This window comes from Sinocyclocheilus grahami, unplaced genomic scaffold (genome assembly GCF_001515645.1).
Source record: "Sinocyclocheilus grahami isolate Dianchi unplaced genomic scaffold, SAMN03320097.WGS_v1.1 scaffold833.1, whole genome shotgun sequence".
Classification (NCBI taxonomy): Eukaryota; Metazoa; Chordata; class Actinopteri; order Cypriniformes; family Cyprinidae; genus Sinocyclocheilus; species Sinocyclocheilus grahami.
The window spans coordinates 466,242-484,241 of record NW_015506012.1 but is presented as its reverse complement, the minus strand read 5'-3'; the positions used below and the strand labels follow the sequence as shown (position 1 = coordinate 484,241).

At 36.1% G+C, this 18,000-nt stretch overlaps 1 protein-coding gene across 1 annotated transcript; it reads left to right on the top strand.

The window, feature by feature from the left end:
• Positions 1-1,524: 1,524 nt before the first annotated feature.
• Positions 1,525-17,196, top strand: LOC107562683 (regulator of G-protein signaling 6-like). Its single transcript, XM_016247369.1, has 15 exons — positions 1,525-1,595; positions 1,684-1,790; positions 3,710-3,761; positions 4,238-4,302; positions 5,684-5,760; positions 6,455-6,536; positions 7,568-7,642; positions 7,727-7,825; positions 7,949-8,010; positions 8,789-8,899; positions 9,909-9,944; positions 14,295-14,481; positions 15,430-15,519; positions 16,708-16,761; positions 17,003-17,196. The coding sequence occupies exons 1-15, from the start codon at positions 1,565-1,567 to the stop codon at positions 17,051-17,053; spliced, it is 1,179 nt and encodes a 392-aa protein (XP_016102855.1). The 5' UTR covers positions 1,525-1,564; the 3' UTR covers positions 17,054-17,196.
• Positions 17,197-18,000: the final 804 nt, after the last annotated feature.

Sequence of the window (18,000 nt, the reverse complement as noted above, 5' to 3'; positions counted from 1 at the left end):
GCTGACCTTTGTAACAGACCGTTTATCCTACTTTAAGCGACAAGGATGATTTGACAAAATTAGAAAATGCAGGATTTGTTAGGTTAAATATTAGAGTATTAGATATCAGATATTAGATTAGACTAAAGAATGTGTATTTGTGTCTGAGTGTTGCACTTGTATTCAAAGCTGAATTTTCAGCAGCATTACTCCAGTTTTAGTGTCACATGATCAAAGTGTCACATGATCAAAGTTCTAACTTATCAAAGTTAGAAACTGTTGTGCTGCTTAATTAATTTTTATTTTTTGTGTTTTAAATGCAAAAATGCATTCAGCGTGAATAGCCCCTAAACGTAGTCGCTGGGGCCTGGGGCCCTAGTGGTCAAGTCGCACTGTATATGGGGCCATGGGACCCCAAACACTATGTAGCATTTTATCTGTATTGATTTGAGTATATTAAGCAGACGCTCTGTTTTGGCTTCCCCTGTCGCCGCTGGCTTTAGAGGTGGACTGTCTGGCAGTGTTGTCTGTCCACAGCCAGGATCTCTCTTGGGACTCAGGCCAACACTCATCGACCCATTTAGAATAGTTTGCGCCATAGACTCGCGTTTTCGCCACTAGAAAGGCATTGCTTGCTTGCTTATATGTATTTGTTTATGAAATTCAAGTTATTTATTCTATTGGCTAGTAATAATTGGCTTTCACATCTAGCTCTTTGTGTCTCTTTTCAGCCTTTTTTTTTTTTTTTTTTACATTTTTAGATTAATGTTTTTCTCTTATCAGAATTATTATTAGCAGTCAGACATGATTAATTTATTCTGTAAGCAAAAGTGTTTCATAATAGGTTCACAATAGTCTTCATCTGATTTTAATAAATATATATTTCAAAAGTATTATTCATTACAGTTGTTGTAAAACTTTTTTAATGAGGAAAAAGTTACCGAGGGTACCTTTCAAATAGCAGTTTTCTTATTTAAGTTAATGATGCTTTCAAAAATATGTTCTTAAAAATTTATATCAGTGTCAGTGCTGATAAAATATGGACAGGGGGTTGTGCTTTATAGTTGCCAGGGCATTTCATAGATCAGAGGGAGGATTTAAAAAAAAAAATCGGTGACAGATCAGTAGCCATACGCCCCTGTGGTCTCCACCGATCCTACTAACCACTTTAACTTTCACAAATTCCTTTAGTGTGTGTGTGAGATAATGAATGCTGGAAGAACAGTTATTTGTCCTTATAAACCCTCAAAGAGAATAAACTTGAAGATATGGCTTGATTTGCACACATTGCTAAACACAATTACTACAGTGAGCAGCTCTAAATGGATGCCCGCAGGCCCACATCCGGATAACTAATAGCTGAATTGGAACTAAAGCGTTGATGATGTACATGATTGAGGTGGTGCTAATATAGATTTAGCTTGAATGTTCTGACACGCATTGAATTTTAAACCATAACGTGTCTTGACACACTGGTGATTTTGATCTTTATCAAGGCTTTGAGAATTTATGCATAAATTTGCATGTGAAAATAAGGTGATATGTTTCCCCGTTTTAAACGTCAGGTTCTGACATTGTTCAGTGGATGATGAAGAACCTCAACATAGATGATCCTGGTAGGTGCTGATATGAAGAAAGTTACACATCTTATTGTTGACTGCAAATCGTTTGTGAAAGCGAATGCATTATTTTCTGTATTTACAGCGGAGGCCATACACATCGGCAGCCTGATCGCCGCCCAAGGCTACATATTCCCTATCTCTGATCATGTTCTCATCCTCAAGGATGATGGGACGTTATACCGCTTTCAGGTGAGCTTATCCATCTACCATCACGTGGATTGTATCCTGGCAGCTGTGGTTTCCAGGATGTGATCCTGTTTCACTTCAGCACTGCCGAGATTCTGAATCTACTGTGCAGATCACACCTAAGACACACTATGAAGAAGCTCCACTGACCTTTACACCTACTGAACAAATAGGACTGTGTTTGATCAGTGCAGCTGCCTTTATTAAGCCCTTCTCTATACAGGTGGTATATTACTAAGATTTATTTAACTTACTATATATACACAACCTGAAAAAAATTTGTACTTTTATTCAGCAAGGATGCATTGTGCATTAAATGGATCAAAAGTGACAGTATAGTGTCCATTTTTTAAATGAATGAATCTGAGTTTCTTTTGTACGTTCATTAATTACTCAGAAGGGAATTAGTGTTTCTGTTTCTCTGGAGTATGGCTCATCAGCTCATTGCCTGACGATAATGATCTCAATGCACCATCATTTGCTTTGTGCCGCCTGTAGTCTTTTAGACTGGCTCCACAAAGGCGAGGGAGTTAGGTCAGTTGTTACAAATGTTGTTAATAGCTTTCATAACATGAATATCTTCATATAATAACTGCACGGCAAAATAATCACAATTCCAGCTTCAGCTTTGGCTAGTAAACAGATGGCAGACATTCTTAGTTCTTTCAGACTCACACTTGATTTTAAAAAGAATTAATGTAAATCAGTGAAGTAGTTACTGACAATCCAGAAGCTATTACTGTATCTAAATATCCAGATATTGTCTAGATTAGCATTTCTCAACCATTTTGACTCAAAGGCCCCCCGGTGTTCAACACAGTATTCAAAGGACCCCCATATTGGCCTCTGGTATTTCAGCTTTGGTCCCACTTTATATTAGGTGGCATTAACTACTATGACTTAAATTAATCATTTGATACAATACACTTACTGTGTACATACATGTTTTTACATTGTTCTTATATTTAAAAAAATAACTGCTTGTAATTACATCTGTAATTAATTTCAGTAATTACATTTATAGTTACACTGTTGACCCATCCCTTACACCTTAACCTACCCTTAAAACTACACATACTACAAAACCTGTCCCTAACCTTACCCATATCCCACCTCAATAGAAGCAAACGTGTTTTTCAATAAATAGCACAATAAGTACATCATACTTATTTTTTGATCTAAGTACACCTAATATTATGTGTGACCTCTGCTTTTAGTCACAATGTTGCTTGCTTTCAAATATTTGGTTACACTTTATTTTAATTTGTCCTTGTTACAGTGTAAATATACATTTAAGTACTGAGTAATATTAATTAACAACATGTTCTTACTATATGGTTAGGGTTAGGATTAGGGTTTGGCTTAGGTTTACTTGCATGTAATTATGCATAATTTATTGTTATTATAATAGTAAGTACATGTAACGTGTAACAAGGACACCTTAAAATAAAGTGTTACCAAATATTTTTATTAACACAAACTGGGAATGTTGAAATTGTATGTACTTATATATAGGTGTATCATATATATATATATAAATTCTAGCCAAAGCAATGAGCCAATAAGTATTTTAAGTATTTTCGTGTTAATTTAATATAGACTTTGTCTAAATAAGAGGGGGGGGGACACAAAAAACTAACAAGTAAATTCAGGCATAATTTTTATAGTATAAAAAAGGAATTTCATTGTGAGATTACAAATTAGATTTAACAGTGTTATTACATTATTTGTGTTTTTACAGATTAATTTAGTCAGTGTTAGATGACAGCAAAGGAAATCTAAATGTACAAATATGAGAAATGAGCAGCACAATTGAAAGTATTTTGGCTAGAATAAGTTTGTTCATGCTCTAAAATCTGCCTACTCAATTTTACAATTTTGCTAATCTACAAAAGAGTAATAATTTCTATCTTTCCCACCAGGCTCCATACTTTTGGCCCTCTAATTGCTGGGAGCCAGAGAACACGGACTATGGTAAGAGAAGGACCCTCCTGGGCATGGTCACAGTGACGTAAGAGCGCACCGAGCTTTACCGTAGATGTTTTCAGAGGGCTAATATAACTCATATGGTCCCAGAGATGCTGGAAACCCCATGTTCAGCCCACAGTCTGCTTTCCCAGGATTATTATTACAGCTCTGTTGGGCAGGACGGACAGTCAGGGAGAACTGCCGAGCATTAGTAGGTGTATGAGAATGTGTTGACTGTGGGCAGATGTTCACCGATGGTCAATGGTGACTCATTCTCAGTTCCTACTGTCTGTAAACTGGCCAAGCAGAGATGATAGATGCAGAGGAAAATACTAAATCCAATCAAGGGTTTATACTGGATGTGTGTGCGTTTGTATGGGGTGGGATTATACATGACGGTTGATAAGGCCAAGTCTCTTATGGCCTCTTGTCTGTTTCTCTCTTCTCTGTCTGTCTCTTTCTCTCTCTGATGCCTGTCACAGCCATCTATCTGTGCAAACGGACCATGCAGAACAAGACCCGGCTGGAGCTGGCGGACTATGAGGCAGTAAGTGACCCACTGCGATGACAGCCGACAGAAAATTGAAGCATTTTGCTGGCAAAAGCATATCAGTTTGTATTTTCACAACTATTGACAGATATGTCAAGTTATTTTATACCCTAAAATACCAACTTGTCATTGAGAATTAAAGGTGAAGTGTGTAATTTTTTTCCAGTGATACTTTCTCCTGTCCTTGCTTAATGTGCAGAGGCAACGATAAGTGAATCATTTGTAGATTGATTCCCTCAAAGAGTGTAAACTCTGTGCCTCTTTGGAGCTTTTAACATCTTTTTTTTTTTAAGTGACCTGAACAAGGGCCTCTGTAATACCGGCTTCTATCTTTGTTCATGGATGCTCATTTCTGAACTTTTTGTTGTTGTTGTTGTTGTTGTTGTTGAAAATGGCATTATGACATGCAGACTGACTGAAGTGACACACACTGAAGTGATCCTGAGCTGTGATGTTAAAGTCAGCATGCGCTATGCTTTTCAGAAATATTGGTCACAGTTATATTATGAAGAAAAAAAAGTTGATATACTATTTATAATGTATATTTATATAAAAGAAAGAAAACAAATAAGAAATATAAAAATATATATACATTTTATATGCATTTTTATGCATAATTCTATATAAAATGTTGAGTTGGTTAGATTTTTAAATGTTTTGAGGTCTCTTTTGCTCATCAAGGCTGCAATTATTTGATTAAAATTACAGGTAAAAGCTATAATATTATGAAATATCATTACAATGTAAAATAACTGTTTTCTATTTTAATATATTTTAAAATGTAATTTATTCCTGTGATGGCAAAGCTAAATTGTCAGCAGCCATTTCTCCAGACTTCAGTGTCACATGATTCTTCAGAAATCATTCTGATATTTGATTGACTGATTTAGTTGGTTATTATCAATGTTGAAAACAGTTGTGCTGCTTAATATTTTTGTGGAAACTGTGACAGCATTTATTATAAATTAACAGATTTGTAACATTATGATAAACAATTATAATTCTTTGCTGTCACTTTTTATCAGCTTAATGCATCCTTGCTTAAAATATATTAAAAATAAAATTTCTTATTAATTATTTGTAGTAGCTTCTTAAAAAAAAGCTAAAAATACTGTTTTTACCATTTCTTCTCATATATGGCAGAAATACTAATAGTAATAGAGTTTTAGTATGCTAGTATGCTTTTCCAAATTCAGCCCTGAATATTTAGATGGCTTACTACATTTGTCAAAATAGCTGGATATAACATAGCTTACTGCTTTCCCATTAGGCAAGACCTGACCTTACAGTTTAGATGGATGAAACCTTCTATTTTAAGATGTCTTTCTTTCTTTCTTTCTTTCTTTCTTTCTTTCACTTACTCATTTATCTCATTCAGGAGAATCTAGCGAGACTACAGAGGGCTTTTGCAAGGAAGTGGGAGTTCATCTTCATGCAGGCTGAGGCACAGGTCAAGTAAGTGCTGTTGTCAGGACAACTACGCAAACACTTGCTGTCACTCATACCTGCTCTCTTCTGTGTTGAAGACACATCTACCCTTTGTTTTCAGCCCACACACATTCACACAAAGACATACTGTATATACACAAGCCCTCATTATGATGTAACATCATAATATTGCTGAAGTGCAGTTGTTAGGGGCGAGACGTATTAGCATGCATGTTTGATTTGGAGTGGTCCTCATTGATTGAAGCAGTCTCTCGCTCTTCAAACACCGACTGAAGAGCCTCATCTGATGGCTGAGGGCTGCAAACACAAGTCAACCCTGCTCTGATTTTTGATCATCAGTCTGTCTCTATCATCACACTGTCCGCAGTACTCTTTTCATGAGGAAAACCCTAATTTTGAGGAGAGCAAGAACAGAAGAGAAAGAGAGATGAATGAAAGCGTCTCAGGGCTCAAAACCAGGATCAGTGAGAGATAGAGAGAGTGATGCAGCAAATGTCAGTTACGTAAGAGTGAAGTGGCAGGAATGGAAATGAATTAGCTCTGCTCGCAGGCAGGTTGCAACTTTGACGAGCACAAGGGTTTCGCTCATTGTCTGTTTTAACGTGTGAGGCGGAACGTGAGAGTGTGTGGATTGGGAAGGTTTCCTGCTATCTGTTTAATATTAATGTCTTGCAGCTTTGTGTTTTCTTTGATTTTGTAGGATCGACAGGAAAAAAGACAAAACGGAGAGAAAGATTCTGGATAGTCAAGAGAGAGCCTTCTGGGATGTTCACCGTCCTGTGGTGTGTGAGGGGTGGCTCCAGTGTGGGACGGGTTTCTGTGTTTGCATCTTGTTTGAATTTAATAGATCAAATATTAGGCACACTGTAATAATGAAATACTTAAAACACCATTGGGGTTCCTCAGATTACCACTTTGGAAAACCTTGAGGCTCTTGAGAACTGGCCTCTTAAAAAGGCCAGCTTTTGCTAATTGGAACCCAGAAGTTCCTTCAGACTCTAAAGACTTGTGTAAAATGCATACCAGAGTACTTGAGTACATAACAGGATACTTAAAGGGATAGTTCACCCAAAAAATTCTGTCATTAATTACTCACCCTCATGTCGTTCCAAACCCGTAAGACCGTCGGAACACAAATTAAGATAAGAAAGCTAAGAGCTTTCTGACCCTGCATAGAAAGCTATGGAACTGACACGTTCAAGACCCAGAAAGGTAGTAAGGACATTGTTAAAATAGTCCATGTGACATCAGTGGTTCAATAGTAATTTTATGAAGCTATGAGAATACTTTGTGTGCACAAAGAAAACAAAAATAATTTTATTTTAATAACGCAGTGCATTCACGAGTGTCCCACAAGAAATGTTTTGAGAAATGTCTCAGTGTGTTTTGTCCAGACAATTGAAGTCAATGGTAACAAAAACAGTTTGGTAACTAACATTATTCAAAATATCTTCTTTCATGTTTCACAGAAGAAAGAAAGTCATACAAGTGTGGAATGACATGAGGGTGAGAAAATGACAATTTAAATTACTGGGTGAACTATCCCTTCATCCCTTTTTTTAGCTGTTCTGATAGCTTATAATAATGAATAAAACCCCATTTTAAAGTGTTAACAGATATTTAAGTGTGATTTAATCTCAGTTTTTCATAGTTAGCACAGCTGTTAACACATTCAGTTTCTTTTTAAGGAAAGAAAATGAAACAACATGTGTAATTATTGGATTCTGCAATTTCTGTGAATCAAGATTGTAGTGGAAAATGTGCGTATCTTCAATTTTTATATGGCTGATTTACATGTGATTGTGATTGAAAGCCTGGGTGTGTGAACACCACAGAGATGGACATCAGGAAGTGCCGCCGCCTGAAGAATCCTCAAAGGGTGAAAAAGGTGCTTATGCTCGTATTATTAGTGTGTGCTGTATGAGACAGAGGGTATTGTGACCCGTCTCCATCTCTGTCTCTTGTCTTGCAGTCAGTGTATGGGGTAGTGGATGACACACAGTCTCAGAGTCCTGTACACACACCCTCCCAGCAGAGCAGCAAGGACACCAGAGAGGACATCGAGAGAGAGGTGTGTACGAGCAACGGTGTGAATTTGATTCTTGACAGCCTCACAGCGGCTATTAATATTTAGCACGATCACTCACTTGCTCAAGTGGAGATGCAGTGAGCAACGGTATTCTGTCTCTTTCAGATTCTGTTCTTGAACACTCAGTTGGATCGCCACTGTATGAAAATGTCCAAAGTTGCTGAGACGTAAGTCCTCTTTCTTGATCTGTCCATGAAACTCAAACTTTTCTCAGTAAATATTAATACTTGCCATTAATAATGTGTTAATTAAAAAAACATTATGCTTATTAAAGATGGGTATCATAAAGAATTTATTGGTTCCAGTTCTGATTTATCTTTTGGTTCTGTTAATGATTCTTTTAGTAGTTCAATTCCATTGCCAAATGATGAGACCTTTAAAAAGACTGAAACGTCTGTTGTAAACATTTTCATAAGAATTGTTTTAGAGACAACATTTATTGCATTCGACTAATTGGCAGCGACTATACAGATTAACAACAATACGAAAACTAAAATTGTGTCAATATATTTTTATTAATTCTTATAAAATACTTCAGACAAAACTCATGTGTGTCTTTAATTACAAGCTGCCAAACAGTACACATTTCACTTTATAACAAACAGTTAAATTATAAGCTGTATGTGTTTGATTCGTTTAAAAGAACGGACTTATTCAAGCTATTTATTTGGGAATCTACACTGGTTGCGCTGTATGTTTTTGATCAACTAAACAAAATCAGGCTCATATGAGCTGTTAATTCAGGAATCAAACCACATTAAGTTTAATGCTATAAATTCAGTGGCGGGGTTGCGGTTGTGTGGGAAACTCTGTCAGAGTATTTTAGTACAGTGTACTGTCCACGTTTGCGCAGGAATGCATGCGTGAAAACAATTCATGTGGTTCCAATAATAAAAAACAGACAGTAATATGAAATAATAACATGATTTCAACCCATTTTTGCAGATTGATGAGCTCCACAGAGCAGTATCTTGACTATGACCCCTTTGTGACAGTACCAGAGCCCGCTAACCCCTGGATCAGTGATGATGTCACTTTCTGGGAGCTAGAGGCCAGGTATGAAAACCTAAATACTACATCTCTCTTTATAGATTCCTCTCTTCTCTAGTCTAGTTTTCATTAGATGAAAGGGAGAGGAATCAGGATGTGTGAATTTCTTAATTTCACTTATCTTAACTGAGAGTCTTTTGTCTTGATTACGTTGATCATTTTTAGGGTCACATTTGTCAAAACGGTATTATCTGTTTTGTTGTTATGCTTCTTTTTGGTTTTATTTTGAAAGTCTTGTGTTACTTGATTATTCTCAAATTGGAGTCAATTTTAAAATAACATGGAGCTCTGCAGACAATTATTTATTCATTTATAAAATACATGCCTTGTAATGTTCATTGTGATTCCCAATGCATAGCCTTATTGTAAAGTGTTTCATTTAGTTAGTTTAGCTTACAAATCTTTTCTTTGGCTAATGTGATCCCGAATTTTTATGCATGCATGAGCGAGGTGTTTTCATTTCGATGAATGGGACGAATTCTGGGATCAACACCACATAGCCCATGCTCCCATTGTGAAAGCTGTAATCTGTTAATATGAACGTATTTGATTTGTGAATCTGGCATTTTGCTTGCTGAAAGCAATAACTGAAAGTAGTAATATACCGTAATAGCATGCAGGCATTGTACATAATTGACCAATTGTGGCATGCGAGAATGAGGAATCTACAGGGAACGGACAAAGCAATGCCAATATAATGTAAGGACTGTAGAGCATGTCAATAGGAAGAAAAGGCCAAAACGTGGACGTTTTAGACAATTTAGCAGTCCAGACCTGGACATGTCCTGAAAAAAAAGGACGTATGGCCACCCAAGAGAAACTCTAGGATGGCGAATTTGAGAGTGTGAGGGGAATGATTTAATGAAATTAATCACAGAGCGAGTGCCATGTCTTCATAGTAACAGTGACTACTCTGAATGGTGGAGCTCTCTTTAGAATTTCGACTAATGTAGTATCTCATTCAGAATATCACAAGTAGTCCTTATGATGTTTTGAATTCTATAAAACACTGCAGGTTCCTTCATCTCCGCTTGCCTGAGCCGTTCTCACAGCTCCTCAAAGATGTCCTGACATTCCTCTAAATCAGGGGTTTTCAACCTGTGGGGCGCCAGCACCTGTCATGGGGGGGCGTGAGCATCAGTTAATTCAGAGACGTTCTCTTGAGAATTTATGAATATGAGTTAACAAATCTTCTTGTTTGTTAACAAATCACTTGACAATAGCTGTGGAACACACACTATTTATTCACTCATACTCTTATTTATCTAACACACATACTCAGTCTACATTTCAATTTGTACATAATATACCTGTACATACAACTGTCTATTGTTATATACCTGTACATACAATTGTCGATTTGTATATTTGTATTCCTTATTTACTTATTCTATTTTTAATTTATTTGTATTTTTTATTATCTGTGTTTTTTTGTTCTGTCACTGTCATTCTGTTACACTGTATGTGTATTACACTGTGTGTACACTGTATTCCTCGTATGTGTAAACATACCTGGCAATAAAGCTCATTCTGATTCTGATTCTAATCTTTAGCCATCCACTAGGGAGCAATCTGACTTCCACTGCTAGCATCGAGTATCAGTCACACTCAGTGTTGCCAAGTCCGCGGGTTTCCCGGGTTTGGGTTGTCGGATGTTGGGGGGCGCGAGTGAAATTAGACCAACTTTGGGGGGGGCGCATGTCCTAAAAGGTTGCAAACCCCTGCTCTAAACAGTCCTCTTTATTATGATGTCTAAATAATTCTAGTCAATCAGATTATTTACATGATTCACGATTACATGACCTTGCACAGAGTATTTTTATGACTTATAATTGTGCCTCTATGTTTTAAAACGTGGCTTTATTTCTTATTTTAAACTTGGTCAGTAAGTTTTTTATTAAGCAAGGATGCATTAAATTGATCAAAAGTGACAGTAAAGGCATTTGTAATGTTACAAAAGATTTCTATTAAAAAAAAATGCTGATCTTTTGAACTTTTTAGTGATCAAAGAATCCTGAAAAACAAAACAAAAAATGTATCACAGCTTTCAGAAATTAAGCAGCTTTTTTCAATACACAAAAATAAATAAATCAAGCAAATCAGCATATTAGAATGATATCTGAAGGATCATGTGACACTAAAGACTTGAGTATTGATTAGTGCTGTCAAACGATTAATCCATCCAAAATAAAAGTTTTTGTTTACATAATATATTTGTGTACTGTGTTTATTTATTATGTATATATAAATACACACACATACAGTATATATTTTGGAAATATTTACATGTATATACATTTATATATTTATATTATTTTATATTATATATAAATATATTTAATATATAAACAACATATTTTTCTTAAATATATACATGCATGTGTTAGTATTTACATATACATAATAAATATACACAGTACACACTCATATATTATGTAAACTAAAACTTTTATTTTGGATGCGATTAATCGCGATTAATCATTTGACAGCACTAGTATTGATGCTAAATATTTAGCTTTGAATCATAGGAATAAATTACATTTTACAATATAGTCCCATAGAAAACAGTCATTTTATTTATTTTATATTGAACAGTTGTTCTAAACGGAAAATAAGACGCAAGTTTCATTTCTGGGTTTCTTTCTATGTATCTGTTCACAGGGCCTAAACCACTTCTACACTGCAGAGATCTGTAGAGCTACAGAGCAAGTGTGATATGAGAGTAGGAGTTACTGGCCGATTGCTTTCCTCTATCTGTCGTGGCGAGTGCTGTGTGTGTGTACTGACTTCAATAATTAACCCGGTGTTTGTTCCTGAGGATTTTGGGAATGCCATTGCCATCAGCGATGTAAAGAGGGGGCCAAAAGTAACACATGCCAAGTGCTAATTGGGAGTGAAAATAAGTTTTAGGGAGGGAACTTGGCTGTGGAACAGCAACATAATGCATAATTGAAATCAGATTATAGATAGTCTGGCCTTCACTTGTTTACCATAAAATTTAACAAATGCCTAAATGTTTTTCTTCTTCTTCATAACTTCATGCATTGACACATACAGTATATGCAATATTCCTCACATGGAAATATGAGGTAGAGGTAGAGGTAGAGGTAGAGGTATGAGGTAGGGAAGTCGTGGCCTAATGGTTAGAGAGTCGGACTCATAACCCAAAGGTGTAAATGCAGAGCACTAATTCCGAGTATGGGTCACCATACTTGGCCACATGTCACTTCACTCACTAACATCAAAAATATGAGAACAAAATGATGCCATTGACCAACGTTACAAAAATATATACGCTATCATTTAAAAGTTTAGGTTTGGCAAAACGTTTTTGAAAATAAATCTCTCACCAATATGAATTTTTAACCAAAAATATGATTTAAAAAGTAATATTGGGGAATATTATTACACTTATTTCACAAAACAACTGTTTTCTATTTTAACCTATTTAAAAATGTAATGTATTACTATATAATTTATTTATATGATGGCAAAGTTGAATTTTCAGCTGAATTACTTCAGTGTCACATGATCCTTCAGAAATCATTCTAATATGCTGATTTGCTCAAGAAACATTTCTTATTATTGCCAATGTTGAAATCAGTTGTGCTGCTTGATATTTTTGCGGAAACCATGATCATTGATTCAGAATTCTCTGATTACTGGAAAGTTCAAAAGAACAGTATTTAAAAAAATTATAGATGTCTTTACTGTCACTTTGGATCAATTTAGTGCATTTTTGTTGAATGAAAGTACTAAAACAATCATACTAAGCCTAAACTTTTGAATGGTAATGTATATATTTAGAATTTGTATTTTTACAATAAAACTACATATGTTAAAATTTATTTGATTTGCACCATCCTTCCATGACCAATACTCTATAAAGTGAGTGCATAATTATTAGGCACATTGATATTCTGGTAAAAAAAAACATTTCCAAGCACAGTTTACCAATTCCAAACCACATCAATCTTAATAACTACTATTACTTTTGTATTTAATCATTTATAACTGATATATAATTGTCCATGACTACTGGAAGTGGAAAAACTTCTTATATTCAGGTGTGCATAATATTTAGGGATGTTTTCTTCTTCAGTGTCACATGATCCTTCAGAAATCATTCTAATATGCTGATTTGCTCAAGAAACATTTCTTATTATTGCCAATGTTGAAATCAGTTGTGCTGCTTGATATTTTTGTGGAAACCATGATCATTGATTCAGAATTCTCTGATTACTGGAAAGTTCAAAAGAACAGTATTTAAAAAAATTATAGATGTCTTTACTGTCACTTTGGATCAATTTAGTGCATTTTTGTTGAATGAAAGTACTAAAACAATCATATTAAGCCTAAACTTTTGAATGGTAATGTATATATTTAGAATTTGTATTTTTACAATAAAACTACATTTGCAAATTTATTTGATTTGCACCATCCTTCCATGACCAATACTCTATAAAGTGAGTGCATAATTATTAGGCACATTGATATTCTGGTAAAAAAAAACATTTCCAAGCACAGTTTACCAATTCCAAACCACATCAATCTTAATAACTACTATTACTTTTGTATTTAATCATTTATAACTGATATATAATTGTCCATGACTACTGGAAGTGGAAAAACTTCTTATATTCAGGTGTGCATAATATTTAGGGATGTTTTCTTTTACAGATAAAATGAACCAAAAAAGAGATTTAACTCAGACTGAAAGTCAAAAATTATTAAATTCCCATGATAAGGATGCAATACTAATTCAATACTAGAATTTGCAAAGTTAAAGCATGACCATTAGACAGCGAAATGCTCATTGGGTCAGCACGGTCAGAAAAAACAGGTGGAGAAGAAAAGACACGTTAACTGCAAAATAATTAAGAATTAAGGTGAAGAATTAGGTGTGATCCATCAGGAACCTTTTAGTCTCCAGTACCACCATTTTCCAGAACTGCAACCTACCTGGAGTCTCCCAATATAAAATGTGTCAGGTTCTCTGAGACTTTGCTCGGGTAAAAAAAAAACAAAAAATTACTCTCACTTAATAAGGATCACATGCTGAAGTGTTGTGAAATACATGAAGACTGATTTTTTTATAGGCTTTATAGACAGATAAGTTGAGAGTGACTCTTGAAGGACCAGCACCACATCCTCTTGTACCACGCTTTCAAGAATTTATCTTCCAGAATCTGGCAGTAAGTTTTGGGAGTTCATTTTTAGTCCATCTCCTATCCTGAAAAGTCTGTCTTGCAGAGATGGACTAAAAATGAACTCCCAAAACATACTGCTTTCAGTCTGAATTAAATCTCTTTTTTTTGGCTCATTTTATCTGTGAAAGAAAACATGCCTAATAATTATGCACACACTGAACAGCTGACATGTATTATTATTTTCTATTTAGGTTCTGGTTGGCTGTGCAGGATCTGAAGTGCCGCCCCCTGCAGGAAGTGGCGGCTCGTGCTCAGGAGATCTGGCAAGAGTTTCTTGCTGAGGGAGCTCCCAGTGCCATCAATCTGGACTCGCACAGCTACGAGCGCACCAGTCAGAATCTAAAAGACCCGGGCCGCTACAGCTTTGAAGATGCCCAGGTGAGCAACTGTCACAGGAAGCACAGCTCGACCACTGATGGCTTTTGTTCCTTTTAACAATTTCCACACCCTTTCTGCACGTTTGGAGAAAATGATCCTACTGTATGAACTAAATAGGAAGAAATCTTGAGATATCTAACAATTTATGTTATTATTTTTTTAATGTCCAACAATAATCATTCTGTAAACACATTTTCACAGATGATTGAGGGCTTTTAGGTTTTTTGATGAAAGCTGCACTTCGGGACAAGTTGTGGCCAAGGCAGAATCTTTTTCATTCTTTGAAATGATGAAATAGGAACTTGAGGGCTTTGGGCTATTCGGGGAGATTGATGTACAATAATGCTGATGGATCATCTGTTCCTTGTCCTTGTCCTCATGGCTCTGTTCAAAGGAGTTTGCCTTGTGTCTGTCTCCTTCTTTTATCTACATTTACATGATTGATGAAAGAGACAGAATAATAGGCATAGCAATGCTCAGAACCAGGGTGAAAAGTCTCTCTGGAATTATGAAATCCATTTTATTCCAGAAACTGAATTTTCTGAGAGCAGTTAGCTTGTCGTGACAAAGTAGAATAATTGAAGAATGTGTTGCAGAATCCACTTCTTAGAGTCTGTCAAGGTACTTGCTAGGAGTCTGTCAAGTGAATAAAAAAAAAAAGATCTGTGAGGGAAAAGAACATGCACCTTCATCGCCTTCATAGGCAGCAGCGAAGTCTAATTAATCCTGCTGCAAGATATACATTATCCCTTGGGAGAACCTACTACATATTTATTCATGCGTGCATATGCAATGTCATGATTGAAAGAAAAATAGAAGCAGGATCATGAGGACAGAAAGCAGTTTTTCTGAAGGTTCTTGGCTCTTCTCATTACTTTGCAATGAGGCACTTTCCTTTCGTCCAGGCTGCAAACTCACTGTCAGCCTCCAATATTTTTTCTCTTTCAGGACCACATCTACAAGCTGATGAAGAGTGACAGCTACCCTCGTTTCCTGCGCTCCAATACTTACCAGGACCTCGTGCTGGCCAGAAAGAAGGTTTGTCTCAATCTCAAATCACTCTCTGCCACGTGTAGTGAATCTGAATAATTTTTATGCATTTTTGTTTTCAGTATCGCTCAGTATTCTTTTTCACAAACCATTCAGCCATAAGAACAAAAATCAGTGCGCTCCTAGAGTACTGTAAGGGAAAACATTTTGAAAAACAGAAACGATAATTTTTCTGACAGGACATTTTCCGTTAAAGGAATAGTTCATCCCAAAATGTACGCACCCTCATGTCATCTAAGATATAGATTAGTTTGTTTCTTCATTGGAAATCACCAATGGATCCTCTGCAGTGAATGGGTGCCATCAGAATGAAAGTCCAAACAGCAGACAAAAACATGACAATAAACCACAAGTAATCCGTACAACTCCAGTCCAACAATTAATGTCTTGTAAAGTGAAAATCTGTGTGGTTGTAAGAAACGGATCAATCATTAACACGTTTTTTTTTCTTTCTTTTACTTCACACCGTTGCTTTCAGCTTAAGTCCTCTATTCATAATATTGCTTTTTCCAGTGAAGAACTTGCCTCGTCAGAATCAGGAAAGAAATAGGCATATATCAAACACTGACGAAACAGTCGAAAACAGCCCGAAACAAAGTTGTAGATTAATTTTGATGTGAGAGTTTTTCACTGAAGGAAGCATTTTTATTATTGACGGCACCCATTCACAGCAGAAGATCCATTGGTGAGCAAGTAATGTTAATTTCTCCAAATCTATCCCTATGAAGAAACAAACTGTACATCCTGAATGGCCTGAGGGTGAGTACATTTTCAGCACATTTTTCCAAGTCAGTTCTTTCGTAAGAGATGATATTTCAAGCCTTAGTTTCCTTTCGACTAAAAACATCAGTCCTGAATTGAATGATTTCCTTTTCTTTGCTTGCAAACGAGTGTTCAGTGTTCAGCTTGCACCTATTAACACATAATAAGCCAACTTAATATTTACTCATCAAATGGCCTACTTGCTCTACTGCCAACTTGTAATGGTTAAACATGAGCACTTCAGAGCCATTCTACAGTTTGATTGTGTCTCGGTCCCATTTTGATTATTTCAGATTAACATTCATTTTCTTGAATATTTTTTGTGTTATCCATTTACTTTTATTTACTAACACATTAACCTGGTGTTGTGCACTGTATCTTCCCCATTCCCCTCAATTAACCTCGGCTCCACAGCCTGAGACTGAGCAAGGTCGACGCACATCCCTGGAGAAATTCACTCGCAGTGTGGTGAGTGGCACCTGTTGTCTAGAAAAAAACAATCATCGCCAGTCTTTTTCTAGCTTTATTCAGGCAAAATCAGGCTTTCTGGAAGGTAGTCAGACCAGAATAAAATAGTATATTTATGTATAAATATACTATTTGTTATATTTGGAATTTGATGATGAATATTATTAGTCGAATTCAAGATCACAATTTTTAAACGTTACTCTTTAAAGTCCACATTTAATTAATTGTAATTGTGTTTCAGGGCAAGTCTCTGACAAGTAAACGACTGACAGGCCTCATGCAGTCCTCCTGACCAGTCCTGCAGTTTGCAGTTTGTTGGGGTGGAAGGATTGAGGCCATGACGGACCACGTGCATGGACCACCCTCTCTCCAAAACCCACCCGAACACCGCACAGCTACCGACTCTAGATGGCAGCATGCAATAAGTAAAAAAAATAAAAATCTCCAAACGGCGACAGTGCTGTCTATGTCTATTAAATCAGTGACTACAAAGACCGCATACATGAATGTCACATTTATCAGTACCATCTAGAGAACCATTTTACGTTTATTTGATATCTACAACCAAACTGCAGCAAGGACGGGACTGTCTCCCTGGATTACTGTTAAAAAACATCCATTTTCAGATATGAAAACAAGGTGTGCTGTCATGTCAACGCTAAGCATTTAGATGAAGTGAGGATGTGTCTCAAATCTTCAGAGCATTCCAAAGGAGTGAAGAACTTGACAAGGGCTTTCAGTGACTGTGTTCCCTCAGTCAAGCTTTGCACAGAACTTTTCGTCATATATTTTTTGTTGGACAGTCACTGAATATGAAGAATGAAAGTGGAAATGAAGGGGTTTGGAAAAGCACATTATTCTTCCTGCCATTTTGAAGAAACTAGAATTATTTATTCTGTCTACAGGCCGTGTTATCTCACCTATTGTATTAGCACATGATACTTCTAACTGAGATGAGAAAATAATGAAGAGCGATACCTTTTAGACTCAGTTTTATTGAGGAAAAGAAAAAAGTGGTAGTACTGTATTTCAGGATGATTCAGAGCACAGAATATTGCTTTTGTACAAAAATGGCGCCAGTGAGGAACGCTGGATCCCGAAAATGAGAGTCCTGCTTTGTCACTGTGTTTTCTGAACAGCTTTACAGCAAAATGTCCAAACAAATAACAAAATGAAATGATTTAGGAGCATCTATGGAGGCCTATTTTGTCACATAAAAAATAAAAATGGACCCTTAGC

What these genes read in the sequence shown, in the direction of transcription:
- LOC107562683 (XM_016247369.1), top strand. Translation starts at nt 1,565, where the DNA reads ATGATGAAGAACCTCAACATAGATGATCCTG. An exon ending in TTCTGGGAGCTAGAGGCCAG is followed by an intron (nt 8,900 to 9,908) that starts GTATGAAAACCT and finishes AAAACACTGCAG; the next exon opens with GTTCCTTCATCTCCGCTTGC. An exon ending in TCGTGCTGGCCAGAAAGAAG is followed by an intron (nt 15,520 to 16,707) that starts GTTTGTCTCAAT and finishes TCGGCTCCACAG; the next exon opens with CCTGAGACTGAGCAAGGTCG.